We start from the raw sequence: 16,797 nt of genomic DNA on the forward strand, positions 1-16,797 counted from the left end.
AGAGAGGTTAAGGGTAGACGTAGAAACTTATCGGATAAGATTCAGACAAATCAAGAATCAAGAATCAAGAAACTCCCCGTGCCCTATATTTCGATTGGTGGTTAACACCCGCCACTGCCATCAAAGACGAGATCATGGCCAAGGTGTATTTAGAGCAATACTTATCCTCACTTCACCCGCCTATTAAAAAATGGGTATGACAACATGCAAACCTCACCCTTGAGGCCGCCGTAGAGATCGCAAGTGCCTATAGTAGAGCCCAAGAATCCGAAAAAGGGCCGGATGAAACCCCTTGGAAAGCCGGTGTCAGCGGAATACATGGATCACCTCCTCGCTCACCCTTAGTAAGAAAACCCAATCCTGTTACCATTGTACCTGGACCTCTTGTGTTTTGAGCACCCAGCGCCCCTGTACTCAGAGTTCCAACTCCTGGACCCAATGTTTCAATTGTGGAACCCTGGGACATATAGCGAGATTCTGTCCTCAAAAGGAAGAACCCATGGAGGTGGGAATTGCAAGAAATTATTTTTGCCTATCAAAGGATAACCATTTGCCCTCTTATCGATGGAGTTACCGTGAAAGGGCAACCCATGCCTGCTTTAGCTGATACCGGGTGTCGACAGAGCGTAGTACAGCCAAAAGATCTGGATACGGATGTGGGAGAAACAGATGGAATCGACTACATATGGTGTGTTCATGGAGACACTAAACCGTATCCCACCACCCATGTGCAGATAAAACACGCTAATGGCCCAGGGTCACGATTAAAGGTTGGTCTCATCCCAAAACTTCCAGAACAAATCATATTAGGGAATGATTACCAGTTGCTTAAGAAGGCTGGACAGGTCGAAGAAAATTGGTGGACTATAGCACCCTTTTCCCAGGATGACGACCCTGAATGGCCCCAGTACAAAACCAGGAAGACCAGAAATCAGATAAGAAAGGAGAAAAGGAAGCCTATAACCACTCTGCCAGTTCAACTGGAAAGCCATCCATGGGAACGGGACAGGAACTTCCATGCAGCTCAAAGAGAGGATCCGGTATTGCAAGAAGCATGGAATCAGGCACTACCCAATGAAGATCCCTTACACGTATGTCCCTATTTTTTTGTTAAGAATGGACAGCTATACCGAAAACCTGAAGTCTCTAAAACCCCCCAGATGTTAGTTCCTGGCCCTTTTCGAGAGAAAATACTATATATGGTTCATAGTCATTTACTAGGAGGCCACTTTGGTAATGAGAAAACTGAACAATTGAGAACAGACACATTCTATTGGCCAGGCATATACAGTCAACTGAAACGGTATTGTTCTAAGTGTTCTATTTTCCAGAAAAACAGCCGATACAGACCTCCTAAAGCACCACTCCATCCCCTACCTATCTTAGACGAACCCTTTAAAAGAGTAGGGATGGACATTATCGGGTCACTTTTGCCTTTACGAAGCAGGTATCGTTACGTACTGGTTCTGGTGGACTATGCTACACGGTTTCCAGAAGCTATTGCATTAAGGCATCCGGATGCATCTAGCATAGCCAAGGCAATGATCAATGTTTTCTCCAGTGTGTGATTCCCTACAGAGATTCTGACTGATCAAGGGACCCCATTCGTGTCTAAATTATTGAAACAAGTATGTACCCAGCTGAGTATAAAACAGATACGAACAGCGGCGTACCATCCCCAAACTGACGGTCTGGTCGAACGTTATAAGGCAACTCTTAAAGGTACTTTAAAAAAACTCTTGGCCTTGGAATCCAAACGATGGGAAGACATGTTGCCTTTAGCTTTGTATGCCATTCGGTGCAAAACCCAAAAAGCACTGGGTATTCCCCGTTTGAGCTTTTATATGGGCATCAACCGCGGTCATTGTTGGATAAGGTACGAGAGAAATGGGAGACAGAGCCAAACAACACTACACCCTTAGTAGAATATGTAAGCAACCTTAGAACACACCTGGAACAGATCAATACCATAGTCAGGAATAATATGGAGAGAGCCCAAGAAGCCCAAAAAACTCAATATGATAAAAAAACGAAACTTAGAACCTTTGAAGTGGGGGACGCAGTGTTATTAATGATGGCGTCCTCCAATCACAAGCTTCTGAGACAATGGCAGGGACCCTATGTTGTGCTTGAACAAGTAAAGCCAGTCACCTATAAAATGGAGTTGGACAAAGATAGAGGGACGTCACAAGTATATCATGTCAACCTCCCTAAGAAATGGGAGTTACCCCAGCCAAACTTCGTAGGGAACATAGGAGGGAACAAACCCTTATATGACAAATGTATTGACCCTGCACTACCAGACTCCTTAAAAAATGAGTTAGAAAGCCTTGTCACCATTACAAGAGATATTCTCTTTAACACCCGGTAGAACCACTGTATTAGAACATTCCATTAAGACTTCCGGGCAAGAAAGTATGTATCTGACCTTACAGAATTCCTGAGGCCCGTAGGAATAGGTATGCACCTGTTACAACGCAATTTTTACTCCGCACTACCACTACAACGCAGGCATTACAACGCATACCGTTACAACGCATTGCGCTGGGGGGCGCTCTAGGATAAGAGGTAAGTTTAATTTACTATCCAACACCTTCCCTAGGGTCCACGGGGACTGGAGTTAGAATAGTAAATTATACTTACCACTATCCAGCACCCCAAAGCGCTATGCGTTGTAGCGGTATGCGTTGTAAATACCGCGTTGTAATTGTATGCGGAGTAAAAGTATGCGTTGTAACGACATACATCCGTAGGAATACCATCAGGGAAGAAGTATAAAAGGTGTTGGGAATGGACATTATAGAACCGTCTAATAGCGAGTGGAATTCCCCGATAGTACTGGTGCCTAAACCGGATGGTTCAGTGCGCTTTTGCATTGACTTCCGGGACGTGAATAAAATCTCGGAGTTTGACAACTACCCTCTCCCGAGGGTGGATGAAATGATAGAACAAATAGGAAGAGCTAAATATATCAGTACCCTGGATTTATGTAAGGGTTACTGGCAGATACCCCTGAGAGCTGAAGATAGAGAAAAAAAAACAGCATTCTCCACTCCTGATTGTTTGTTACAATTCAAAGTGCTACCCTTTGGGTTACCTGGGGCACCTGCTACTTTTCAGAGTGCCATGAATATAATTTTACGGCCTCATGAAAAGTATGCTGGGGCATATATTGATGACTTTGTCATTTATAGTGATACGTGGGAACAACATCTTGTCCACTTGTATCAAGTCATCCATGCTTTGGGAGAGTATGAGCTAAAAATCAAACTGGCAAAAAGTAATCTGGCTGCCCAAACAGTGAGGTATTTTGGCTACCTATTGGGGAAAGGGGTCATACGAGCCCAAAGCAAGAAACTGAATGCGATATCCCAAATACCCTTTCCGCAAACAGCAAGGGATCTCCATGCCTTTTTAGGGTTGTTCGGGTATTATCGTAGATTAATACCCCAATTTTCCCAAATTGCAGCCCCTCTCACGGATCTTTTACACAAGACAGTAAAAACAGAGTTTAATCTGAAAAACCCATCCCCTGAGGTAATTCGAGCCTTTGAGCGGTTAAAACATCCCAGACCTCAGACACCTTACTGGCTAGTCCTGATTATACTTTACCTTTTGTCCTACAAACGGACACCTCTGAGCAGGGACTAGGGGCTGTGCTCTCACAAAGGAACAGACAGGGAGAAGAAAAACCCATATTATATATCAGTCGAAAGTTATTTCCACGTGAGCAGAATTATGCCGTTATTGAAAAGGACGACAACAAGTTTTAGACATATAATACATACATTTACATATATCACAATTTACACTTGTACTTCCACCAATATAAAAACACACATTAATGTGGTAGACTTTTACAATACTTTTGACTTACAAGACCACATCAAAACAAACCAATCCGGAACAAGAACTTGATTTCATATACACATCAAGTGAAGCGTATTTTCACCCTTCGCTTCAATTCAAATTTCTTTCATATATTATAAAGCATCAATTATAATCCTTCAGCTTGATCCTATATTACATCCAGCTCAATTAATAGCTGATTGCTGACAAGTTTCATCCTCACTGGTGTCTCTGTGGGCTCTCATCAGGGCATCTTAATTTCCCACATTTGACTCATCTACAACATAAATGAACAAGCTGTCACTCATATGCACCGTAGCTTTAACACTAAATCTCTTACTCTTTGCTAATTTTTAACACATACCTGCCAATATGGTGAATTCTTCTATCCTTGTCTTTTAGGTCATGGAGGGATAGAGTGCACAACCTATTCCTCAAAAATATCTGTGGACAAGTAAACTCTGGTTTCAAAAAGACCATCTCATCCCATTTAATCCGATTTACCCTGATCACCAAGACAAGCAAACATACCTGAGCTGGTAATGCTCCATTCCGTAGTTATATTTCCCAATTCTGTGGTACTCTGTTGACGATAAAAACAAATGCACGTCTCATAAGTCGGTGACTAATTTATGCCGGAGGTTCTAATACGGAAGGCTGCATTTTGCCATATACCTTTAGGCAGTCGCAATCCCACTTCGCCTATTACTTATTGATATTACGCAAAGTCGCGCTCTCTTCTCAATCCCTGCAACGGAAAATCAAAGCGTCCAATGTAAGGCAACCCCGCCATTACAATTGTGAAACACTCTTTCGTTTTGCCAAAAACCTTACCTTGCCGGACAACTCCTATGCTCGCTTCTGTCTCTATGCTCCACCACGGCCATGCATTCCCGGAAGTCTGGAGGGGACGCATAGACGTGAAGGCATGTTAATCAATGCAAGTGTTGCTGGGAGATGTGGTTTACTACCCTGCAGCATTGAAATGAAATGAAATGAAAAAGGATTTATAAAGCGCATGGCTGCCCGGAAGCGTCCCTGCGCTGAAGGTGCAGTGGAAAACTGAAGGGGGGCAGGGGGGTGAGAGGCATACATTTTTAGTTATTATTGTGGGAAAAGATATGTCTTCAGAAGTTTACGAAACGTCATAAGGTTCGGTTCAATTCGCATCCGGTCTAGCAGGGAGTTCCAAAGGGTGGCTGCCGTGACCGAGAAACGTCGCCCTCCAGTGCGGGCCTTTTCGACTCTATGAACAGTGGCCAGGTTGCCTTGGGATGAGCGCAGGGACCTAGTAGTTTTATAGGGATAGAGTATTGTCCCTAGCATTGGGGGTCCTTTACCCTGCAAGGATCTGTGAGCGATACACAGAGCCTTAAATGTGATCCTTTCTCGAACAGGCAACCAGTGGAGGGCTCTGAGTGCTGGTTTTGCTGATGCTCTCCGGGTGGTGCCTGTCAACAGCCTTGCTGCAGCGTTTTAGGTGCGCTGAAGGATATTAATAGTAGATTCAGGCGCAGCCATAAACAGGGCATTGCTGTAGTCCAATCTGGACAAGATGAGACCTTGAATGAGCAGCTTTTGGGAATGTGTCGGGAGTAGGGGAAGAATCTTCCGGGCTGAGCGAAGTAGGCCCACACAGGTGCAAGCCGTTTTTTTGGCCTGTGTTTTCAAGGAGAGGTCTTGCTCCAGCCAGAACCCTAGGCTTTTGAGTTCTTTCTTAGGATGTGGGAGAGCTCCTAGACACAGTGGCCATATAGAGGTGGGAAGGGATGTTATTCGATGACCTAGAAATATAAGCTCTGTTTTTGTGCCATTCAATTTAAGTCGCGAGTCGCACATCCAGTTATAAATTCCTGCAAGGCAGTCATGCAGTTTTCTGAGTTTGTCTTTTTCCAGTGAGAGTGAGATGACCATTTGGGTGTCGTCAGCGTATATGACGGCTTTGATCCCAAAGGGAGTGACAACATCCTCCAGGGGGGCCATGTAGATGTTACATAAGGTAGGGCTCAATGAAGAGCCCTGAGGAACCCCACACTGGAGAGGGAAAGATTTGGAGCATATATTTCCTTCACAGACCTGGAAGGTTCTGTTCTTCAGAAAGGATGTGAGCCATCGCAGTGCGGTGCGTCTCACCCCTAGATTAAGGAGACGCTGGATCAGGATATCATGGTCCACAGTGTCAAATGCAGCGCTTAGATCCAGGAGGATCAGAAAAGCTGAACCTCCCGAATCTAAGATGCACCTTGCTTCTTCGACCACTGTAAGAAGGGCGGTCTCAGTCCCCTGACCCGAGCGAAACCCTGTTTGCGAGGGGCGGAGCAGATTGTTACTTTCTAGGAAGGCCGAAAGTTGTTGATTTACAGCTTCTCTGCAATCTTACTCAGGCCCGGCAAAAGAGAGATTGGTCGAAGGTTTGTAAAGTCTTGGGGGTCAAGTCCTGGTTTCTTCTGCAGTGCTTTAACCACTGCATGTTTCCAACTAGGGGGAACCACTCCTTGGTCAAGTGAGGCATTGATAAGGTCAGTGGCTAGAGGCGAGATGGTAGGTCCAGCCTGCTGAAGAATGTGAATAGGGGCTGGGTCATTCGGAGATCCACTTTTCATGGCTGTTAGAGCATTTAAGAAGTCTTCATTGGATATCTGATTAAAGAAGTCCAGAGTGGGGCCTCTGGATGTGGCAATAGGACCAGCAGGGGCATCACTATCAGATTTTGGCGGAAGGCATTGAATCAGGAATCTTTATTGCAGGCTAGTGTCAGGGGACAAATCAATTTCACTAGTGCTGCCATTGCGAGTGGGGTTAGGGGGGAACAAAGAGGAGGAGTTATTACAGGGGGTATGAATTCTAGAGTTCCCCTTATGTCATATTATCAAGGCTGTTTGCTTGGGTATACAGTCAAAATATCGAGTTTTTAATATCGATTTGCATTAATATTGATTAAAAAATATAGAATGGACACAATATCGACTGGACAGAATATAGACTACAAAAATATCGAATAGGATAGCATTAATATCGAATCAAAAATATAGAATGGACAGAATATAGACTACAAAAATATCGAATTTGAGGTAATTTAATATCAATTTTTAAAGTGTTTTTTTATGTTAGTATATGTTTGAAAAGTGTATATTTATTTTATTATTTATATTAATTAATTATTTTTATGGTATTTAATTTTTGCGTGATATAATTCTGTAGCGGGTTGTGGGTTTATAGGGGAATAGGGTGGGAAGCTATAATTAATTAAATATTTGAATGTATTTATTGGTACTTATTTTGAATTAATTGTTATTTAATTATTAATTGGTATTTAATTAGAATATAATTGGTAATTAATTTTAATTAATTGATTAATTGATAATTATGTTAAGTTAGTAATTTATTTTATGTAGCGGGTTGTGGGTTTATAGGGGAATAGGGTGGGAAGTAATTTATTATAATTAATTAAATATGTTAATTTATGTATTGGTATTTATTTTGAATTATTTGTTAATTACTTATTAATTGGTAATTAATTAAAATATAATTGGTAATTAATTTTAATTAATTGATTAATTGATAAATATGTTCATCTTAGTAATTTATTTTCTGTAGCTGGTTGTGGGTTTATAGGGGAATAGGGTGGGAAGTAATTTAATTATAAATAATTAAATATGTTAATTTATTTATATGTAGTTATTTTGAATTAATTGCTAATTACTTATTAATTGGTAATTAATTAAAATATAATGGGTATTTCATTTTAAATAATGTATTAATTGATAATTATTTTAATTGTATTAATTTATTTTCTGTGAAGGGTTGTGGGTTTATAGGGGAATAGGGTGGGGAGTAATTTAAGTGTAAGTAATTCTATTTTTAAAATCTCTTTTTTAATCTAATTTTTTACTATTTTTTAAATTGTTAATTATTTTATTGTTAATTGATAAATAATTTGTATTAGTAGGTAATTATTTTTATTAATTAATTTTTATTTTTATTTTTAATTGATTAATTAATATATTATATAAAGGTGTTAATTATTTTAATTAATTTGTGGTATTAATATTTATTTTATTTTTATTTATATATGAAGTATTTACTTTCCTTACTGTTGCACTCACTGGAGTGGGAATAGTAATTTGTACCCTCCTGCTATCCAACGCTTTCCCTACTGTTGCACTCACTGGAGTGGGAATAGTAATTTTTACCCCTACGCTACCCAACGCTTTCCCTACTGTTGCACTCTCTGGGGGTGGGAATAGTAATTTTTACCCCTACGCTATTCAGCGCTTTCCCTACTGTTGCACTCTCTGGAGCTGGAATAGTAAGTTTTATCCCTACTCTATCCAACGCTTTCCCTACTGTTGCACTCTCTGGAGTGGGAATAGTAATTTTTACCCCTATGCTATCCAGCGCTTTCCCTACTGTTGCACTCTCTGGAGTGGGAATAGTGATCTTTACCCCTATGCTATCCAACGCTTTCCCTACTGTTGCACTCTCTGGAGTTGGAATAGTAATTGTTACACCTACGCTATCCAACGCTTTCCCTACTGTTGCACTCTCTGGAGTGGGAATAGTACTTTTTATCCATACGCTATCCATCACTTTCCCTACTGTTGCACTCACTGGAGTTGTAATAGTAAATTTTACCCTTTCCGCTATCCCACGGTAAAAATATTGTACATTTTTTATTAATACTACGTTTATATATATATATGTATTAACTAATCAATTTGTATGTTTTTTTACTTACATTAATTATTTATTAATTTTAAGGTTATTTAAGTATTTTAAGTATGTTTAAGTTAATTATATTTATTATTTCATTAATTTGTAATTTATTCAAAGCATTTTAAAAAATTCGATATTTTGACTAACTGTATTTTTTACATCGATATTTTTGATTTGATATTTTTGTACTTACCTGTTTGGAGATAGGAGGTCGATATTTTGGTTTTCTATATTTTTACCTCGATATTTTGGTAGGTCGATATTTTGGCATTCTATATTATGTCATTGATCCGTTTGCTTGTCATGGAGTCAGTGTTTGGGGTTCAACTTAATGACTGATGTGCGGTTTAAATTAAGGAAAGGCTTTGACCTCCTAGATTTGAAAAAAATATTTTGTGCAAGCTGGCATTGGGCAATTTACCGACATGGCACTATATGGAATTACCTAGACCTCATTTAAAATCCTCAAAATTTCTGAAATCTCATTCAGCCCCGATTGAACGCTATTGAATCTCATAATCAGTCCTTCGGAAAGAAAAAAGAAAAAGAGAAGAAAAAATAGGGTAAATAAATAACCCAATCACGGAAAGAATATATCGTGGTTTGTCCAAAAATAATAATATAAGTGACAAGGATACCAAGTGATCACTGTTTAAATTATATAAGAAGGTCCTACTTGGTTCCGGTCTGTTGGGCCTATCCCCCCTGTTTTGTAACTGTTATTGAAAAGGAAGCGCTGGCAATTAAATGGGCGATTGACTCTCTGAAGTAATATCTGGAGTGGCGTGAATTTATATTATATATGGATCATGCACCCTCGGAGTGGTTAGCCCAAAACAAAGGAAATAATGAGAGGGTATTACGGTGGTTCTTAGCTCTGCAGCCCTACAGATTTCAGACTAAACATCAGAAAGGGACGGAACAGGTTAATGTGGACTTCCTATCCCGTTATCCACAAGGGGGGACCCCTACTACAAGGACAGCAAGGGAAAGGGGATGTGAGGGGACACCAAGATCCATCCCGGGCCCGTATCATATAAAGAGAAAAGCTTACCGGCAAGAGGTAGGATCATGCGAACGGTTAATCGGAGGATAAACACACCCCTCCGCATTCTGCCCACACAGGAGACGGCCCCGGATGACGTCACTGGAGGAGGAGGGTGTTACACCGGAAGGGAATTCCCGGAGGAGGAGAAAGGAGCCAATAGGATACCAGAAGGCGCGAAAAAGCCGGAGGAGAGAGGAAGATGCAGGAAGAAACGGGAGGACAAGAAGACGCGGAGCTGCAGGAAGCCAAGGAACCTAGAAGTAACAGAGAAGAAGACGAGACGTGGTGTGAGGAGTGATGGACCCCGCAGGAGTAGGCTGTGGAGCGGCCGCAACTCTGGAGATTTGCGGCAGAGCTGGTGAGTCTCTCGAGTCGGGAAGGGGAGGGAGAGGGGTGAGTAGTGAGGGGGTGGAAAAAAGGACCTCGGACAGTACGGGCACGAGTGTTGTTTATACACCCATGTTTGCACAAGCTTCGCAAACCCCATTTTGAGTGTGGTCTTCGTTGTTTTGGGGAATTTTCACTTGGGCACTGGTGTTTATTTGTACCCCTCCTATTTGCACAAACTCAGTAGCAACACCGATTCAACAGGGGCTTCGTTTTGCTGACATGATAGAACTCAGTGTCAAGCCTGCCCTGTCCCTATTACCCTTTTGGCACTTTAAATAAAACCCCTTTTCCCCCACAAATATCCCAGTCCACCCTAACAGTGTGAACCACAACGGTGAAAGGTGACGGGTTAGCCCTAGTATAAGGGCCAATAGCTGTGTAAAGAACTGAAGGCTCCTTATGTCTTTTACTCTCATGAGCCGCCGGGGGAGAAGCCAAGATGAAGGAGAAGACCAGACTGACAAAGAGTCCCCAGAAGACGACGTCTCCCCGGAGAGAGAAGAAACTGAAGAGCCACTTAGAACTGTTATATGAAAGACAGTCAATAAACAACCCCTACTGGCTCACTACATACAGCCTCCTCGTCTGTTTATCCGGCCTGCACTCCCACAGGCTGTGACAGGTAAGGAAGAGGGTGATAGTAGTGGGTGTGATGAAAGAGGGCTGTGAAAGATAAGGATGAGGGTGATGGACGTGGGTGTGATGAAAGAGGGCTGTGAGAGATGAGAATGAGGGTGTTGGCAGTGGGTGTGATGAAAGAGGGCTGTGACAGACGAGAGTGAGGATGATGGCAGTGGGCGTGATGAGTGAGGATCCCGGATTCTTGGAAAGGGGCGGAAATTTTACCAATTTTTAAAATAGGGGACCGATTGGCCCCGGGAAATTACCGCCCGATAAGTTTAATCGACTCAATTCAAAAAATAGCTGCTAGGATGGTCCTCGCAAGAATCCAGGGGTGGATGGAACAGGATAACATTCTATCCCCAATGCAATCCGGATTTAGATCAGGCACCAGTACAATAGATCAGGTCTTTAGACTAACCATGTTGTACTGGAAGGTTGTCCTGTTAGGAGGAGGAGCAATCTATGCCGTCTTTGTGGATCTCAAGTCGGCTTTCGACCATGTGCCCAGGGAGAAAATGTGGAATGCTTTTGGATTTATGGGCCTGCCACCAGAACTCCTGGACATGATAGTTAGGCTACATGAGGATAATTTTGCCAGGGTGAGATGGGGAAAACAAGGGCAGGTGACAGACAGCTTTCCAGTAACATGTGGCGTCCGTCAGGGGTGTGTGCTGGCCCCTACCCTTTTCCTTTTGTTTATTAATCAGGTAGTTACGTTTTTTGCTGACACCCCGACAGATGCCCCAACTCTGGGCGGGACAAAGTATCCGATGTTAATTTTTGCAGACAATACTTTGCTACTTTCAAAAACTCAGACGGTGCTACAGATAGCACTCAACAGATTCGATGAGTTTTGCAGGGTAAACGATCTGCAAATTAATATTGGTAAGACTAAATTTATGGTCTTTAGCAAAAACCGCCCCATTAAAAGCTAGGTTAGTTTAAATGGTGCCTGTATCGAACAAGTGGAGGTAATGACTTATTTGGGCGTGACATTAGACTACCGCCTTTGCTGGAAACCCCAGGTTGAGGCATTATACCTAAAATGTGCACGTCTCATGGTTTGTTTAATCCAGGAGCACAAGAAGTTCTTCACCAAACGCATTGCCCCAGTACTTAAGATCTACGAAGCAAAAATAAATGCAGCCACTCTGTATGGCGATGACCTCTGGGGTTTCAAAGATCTAACCTCTTTGGTCAAAGCCCAAAACAAATTCTTGCGGAATTTGATAGGTCTCCCCCAATCTACACCTATCAAACCTCTGTTGTTAGATTTGGGCTGTAAGCCCATCAATGAGTTGGCTCAGTATCGTTTGGTGGCGCTGTGGCGACGGATCTGGACTTCTCCAGAACTCAGCCTCTTTGCCAACGAACTAGCCGAGGTAAAATCATTATGGGGCGCTTCAAATATTGCATGGTTGAGGGAAGTGAAACTGGTGTTGGAAGAGATGGGTCTAAACCAGCTTTGGGTCTCCCTGGGGACCTCCACGTTCCCCTCTAAACAGGATTTTAAAGATCTGTATTGGGCTTCAGTCAAGCACTCAGCTGTTGTTCAGTCAGATGATGCCACTAGCCTAACAGGTCCTTTTCTGGCCCACAAAGTGACCCCTTCCCTAGAGATCTACTGGGATGTGATCACTAAGACTCTCGACCGGAAATTATACCACCAGTTCCGAGTTGGGTCTCTACCCATTAACTCTTTTACAAAAAAGTGGTCTGCTAACTCAAATGATACTTGCCCCCTCTGCTTAGACCATCCGGAGAGTGTGGGTCATTTTCTTTTAGCCTGCCCTGCATATCATGCCCCAAGATTGAAATGGATTAGGCCTATTAGCTGTAGGCTAGAAATCAAAGGGAGCACTGAAGCCATGAAGATATTTCGCACCAATACTTCTGAGTTGGTAGTGGTTGGTGTTGCAAAATCCCTTGGGTGGGCATGGGTTATTCTCACCAGGAACCCAAATGTATTTTAATATGAAAATGATTTATGTGGTATTATATTTACAAAGTCTTATTATACTGTTTAATATATTTTTAATGACGACTGTAATGATGGTTTTTATCAAATTTTCTTCTTTCCATGTCCTTGATATTTCTGTCTTTTATGATTTTATTATCGAAATAAAGACTTATGAACTGAGTGAGGATTGTGACAGATGAGAATGAGGGTGATGACAGTGGCAGTGGGTGTGATGAAAGAGGGTTGGTACAGATGAGAATGAGGGTGTTGGCAGTGGGTGATTAAAGAGGGCTGTGACAGATAAGGATGAGGATGATGACTGTGGGTGTGATGGAAGAGGGCTGTGACAGATAAGGATGAGGGTGATGGCAGGGGGTGATGAAAGAGGACTGTGTCAGATAAGGATGAGGGTGGTGGCAGTGGGTGCGATGGAAGAGGGCTGTGATAGATAAGGATGAGTGTGATGACAGTGAGTGTGGTGAAAGAGGGCTGGGACAGATAAGGATGAGAGTGATGGCGGTGGGTGATGTAAGAGGGCTATGACAGATAAGGGTGAGGGTGATGGTAGTGGGTGTGATAAAAGAGGGCTGTGACAGATAAGGAGGAGGGTGATGGCAGTGGATGATGAAAGAGGGCTGTGACAGATAAGGATGAGGGTAAGGGCAGTTGGTGATGACAGAGGGCTGGACAGATAAGGATGAGGGCGGTGGCACTGGGTGTGATGAAAGAGGGCTGTGACAGATAATGATGAGGGTGATGGCAGTGGGTATGATGAAAGAGGGTTGTGACATATATGGATGAGGCTCATGGCAGTGAGTGATGGAAGAGGGCTGTGAAAGATAAGTATGAGGGTGATGGCAGTGGGTGTGATGAAAGAGGGCTGTGAAAGATAAGGATGAGGGTGATGGCAGTGGATGATGAAAGAGGGCTGTGACAGATAAGGATGAGGGTGATGGCAGTGGGTGTGATGAAAGAGGGCGGTGACAGATAAGGATGAGGGTGATGGCAGTGGGTGATGTAAGAGGGCTGTGAAAGATAAGGATGAGGGTGATGGCAGTGGATGATGAAAGAGGGCTGTGACAGATAAGGATGAGGGTGATGGCAGTGGGTGATGAAAGAGGGCTGTGGCAGAAAAGGATGAGAATGACGGCAGTGGGTGTGATGAAAGAGGGCTGTGACAGGTAAGGATGAGGGTGATGGTAGTGGGTGTGAGGAAAGAAGATTGGTACAGATGAGGATGAGGGAGATGGCAGTGGGTGGGATGAAAGAGGTTTGGTACACATAAAGATGAGTGTGATGGCAGTAGGTGATGAAAGAGGCTATGACAGATAAGGATGAATGTGATGGCAGTGTGTGATTAAATAGGGCTGTAACAGATGAGGATGAGGGTGATGGCAATGGGTGTGATAAAAGAGGGCTGTGACAGATTAAGTTGTGGGTGATGGCATAGTATGGCTTAGTGGCAGTCAGGGTTGACAGAGGACGATGGTGGAATAGTGGCTGAAGTATGATGATGTGAGATTGAGGAGGTTGGTAGAGGAGAATTATGTTAGGAGGGGGATGCTTAGTTGAGTCTGATGTCAAACTAGTCTGATGATTGGAGTGTTATGGGTGAGTAGCAAAATAGTAGCAAAATAGTAACTTTACTTTATTGCATGATTAATAAAAATCTTTGCAATAACACTTTATATAAAAAAAATACAAGAAGAATTTCACAATCATGAGTTTTGCAAAAAAGCAGTTAAAATCAATAAAAGAAAATTCAAAGGATGGACGATAAATCTATACAAAAATGGTACAATGAGTTGCAAATGTTTAAAAAAAAGAGAACCTTCAGCATTTACTAGGTTTTTGTTGGTTGAAAAAGATTTTTCTTAAGGTACAGGAGCGGGTCTTCATGAGTCTAATTCAATCGCTGGTCTCAGGATTTTGGATCGTATTAACTGTTTTCATGAAGCGCACTAGTCGACAGGTCAGTTGGATATTTTCTCCTTTAAAGCTGATCAACAAGGCTTGTCTGGAAGTTTGCACACCGTATTGATTCCAGAGCTGGATTAGTAGGCCCCTTCGGGCACTGTCTAGGGCTTTACAGCTGCCTAACAAGTGTAAAACGTCCTCATTTGGATTATCGCAAAGCCTACAGTTGGAGTTGGATTCCAGGCGTTTCCATTGGGGAAGATGGACTTTTGACGGGATTACTCCCATCCTCAGCTGCAGGAATTCTTCCTTCGCCTTCCTTGAAAAGCTGGTACTGAGGTATGGTTGGGGTGAAGCGCTGGTGTAGCTTTGGATTATGAACCACCCATGTGTTCTCCTGGTTAACGCTGCTTTATCTTCCTCCATGGAGAGAATTTTCACTGATTTGTTGACCAAGCGCTTGATAAGGATGAATGTGATGGCAGTGTGTGATTAAATAGGGCTGTAACAGATGAGGATGAGGGTGATGGCAATGGGTGTGATAAAAGAGGGCTGTGACAGATTAAGTTGTGGGTGATGGCATATTATGGCTTAGTGGCAGTCAGGGTTGACAGAGGACAAGAGTGGAATTGTGGCTAAAGTATGATGATGTGAGATTGAGGATGTTGGTAGAGGAGAATTATGTTAGGAAGGGGATGCTTAGTTGAGTCTGATGTCAAACTAGTCTGATGATTGGAGTGTTATGGGTGAGTAGGGTGATGCAATATTCAGAGAGGCTGAGAAGGATGATGGCAGGTAAGGAGAATAGGGGTTTGAAGTGATCAAGGAACATCTCTATGGAGATGTTAATGTCATGGTCGGAGTAAGGCACAATAGGTTAATGGTAATAGATGGTGAGGAGCTAGGGCTTGAAGATATGTGATAAACCATGGAATGTCAGTAAACAGAAAAGAATCACATTTGCTGGAAAAAGAAAAAGTTTGTGACGCAACAGTTCTATTCCAATCCCATATAAAAAATTGCAATGTGGTGCTACAAAATCCACCAAAGGCTGGGGGCCACCAAAGGCTGGGGGCCTGTTCGATGCTCATTCACTTCAGCCTGCTCCACATGAAATGCTAAATGCGTCCAGCAACTATTATTCCAACAAAATGGTGTCCGAAGCACCTCACTTATATGCTGACTACAGATTGTTAGCGCTCTAGTTGTTTATTGAAGCTCTGTGTTGAAGCTGCAGTAGATCATTTGGGAGTCAAGGGATAGAATGCTGCTGGACCTAGAAATACACACCAAGGTAGACCTTGTGAGTCTGACACAGATTTCTCGAGTAAAAGGCTGACTTTACTAATGGCTGTAATCCTGACTTTGTTCAGTCAACTTTAGAATGAAAGGACACTTATTAGGATGTTTGAGCTGAATTGTGCAGTGTACAATACAGGATCGAAAAACTACAGTACATTGAAAATGTATGCGAATGTGTAACAATGCTAATTCTTTAGTCAATAATAGCAAGTGTGCAAACAATAATACAACTTCATGTTATTTGTATTTGTAAAGACACTATCTGCCGCAAGGGTTTCTTGGCGCTGACTCCAGTCCCTCTTACCTTGTACTCCTGCTCTGCTTTCATCACAAGGGTCACACGGTGCTCTCTGTGGGCCTGGTACTCTCTACAGAACACACACAGGAGTTCACCATCGGTTTCACAGAAGAGCTGCAGCCTCTCCCCGTGCTCCTCACACAGGCTTCCAGGCGCTATCTGCAGTTCCTTCAGCGCCTCCACCATGTTTGCTAATCTCTTATTCGGTTTCATTTCCTTTTCTTGGTCAATGTCGTGCTTGCATTCCGGGCAGGCTATCTCCAAGTCCTGTTCACTCATGTATGTCCTGAGGCAGGAGAGGCAGAAGTTGTGTCCGCAGTCCAGGGTCACCGGGTCAGTGTACAGGTCCCTGCAGATGGAGCAGATAGCTTCTTCTAACAGCACGGCCCCTGGGGTTTGCAGCCGCCATGGCTGCAACAAGCTGTGCTGAGCTCCGTTCAGTAATAGTTCTCCAAATAGTGCAGAGCGGTGTAAACTGCCCATGCGTGGAATGTAGTAGAACTGTATAAACTACAGCCAGCACTTGTAGGCACGGACTACCAGAGAGAAAAAAGCAGATGGATTGCTTTGGGCCCATCCCCTCTGACTGTAACCAAATAGCGTTGGCCCTGTGTGTGGTGCAGTGTCCAGGGCCCAGCCCTACTGGCTGGAAAGAGAGAGTTGGCCCTATGTGTTGTGCAGTGTTCTGGGGCC

General features: G+C 42.9%; 1 protein-coding gene across 1 annotated transcript in view; it reads right to left on the reverse strand.

The window, feature by feature from the left end:
* The window catches only part of LOC147718124 (tripartite motif-containing protein 6-like), a 131,630-nt gene extending 115,043 nt beyond the window's left edge, over positions 1-16,587 (reverse strand). The window contains exon 1 of the mRNA XM_086919247.1: positions 16,111-16,587. Coding sequence (XP_086775373.1) covers positions 16,111-16,587 — 477 coding nt within the window. The remainder of the gene's footprint in view (positions 1-16,110) is intronic.
* Positions 16,588-16,797: the final 210 nt, after the last annotated feature.

This window comes from Lissotriton vulgaris, chromosome 4_2 (genome assembly GCF_964263255.1).
Source record: "Lissotriton vulgaris chromosome 4_2, aLisVul1.2, whole genome shotgun sequence".
Classification (NCBI taxonomy): Eukaryota; Metazoa; Chordata; class Amphibia; order Caudata; family Salamandridae; genus Lissotriton; species Lissotriton vulgaris.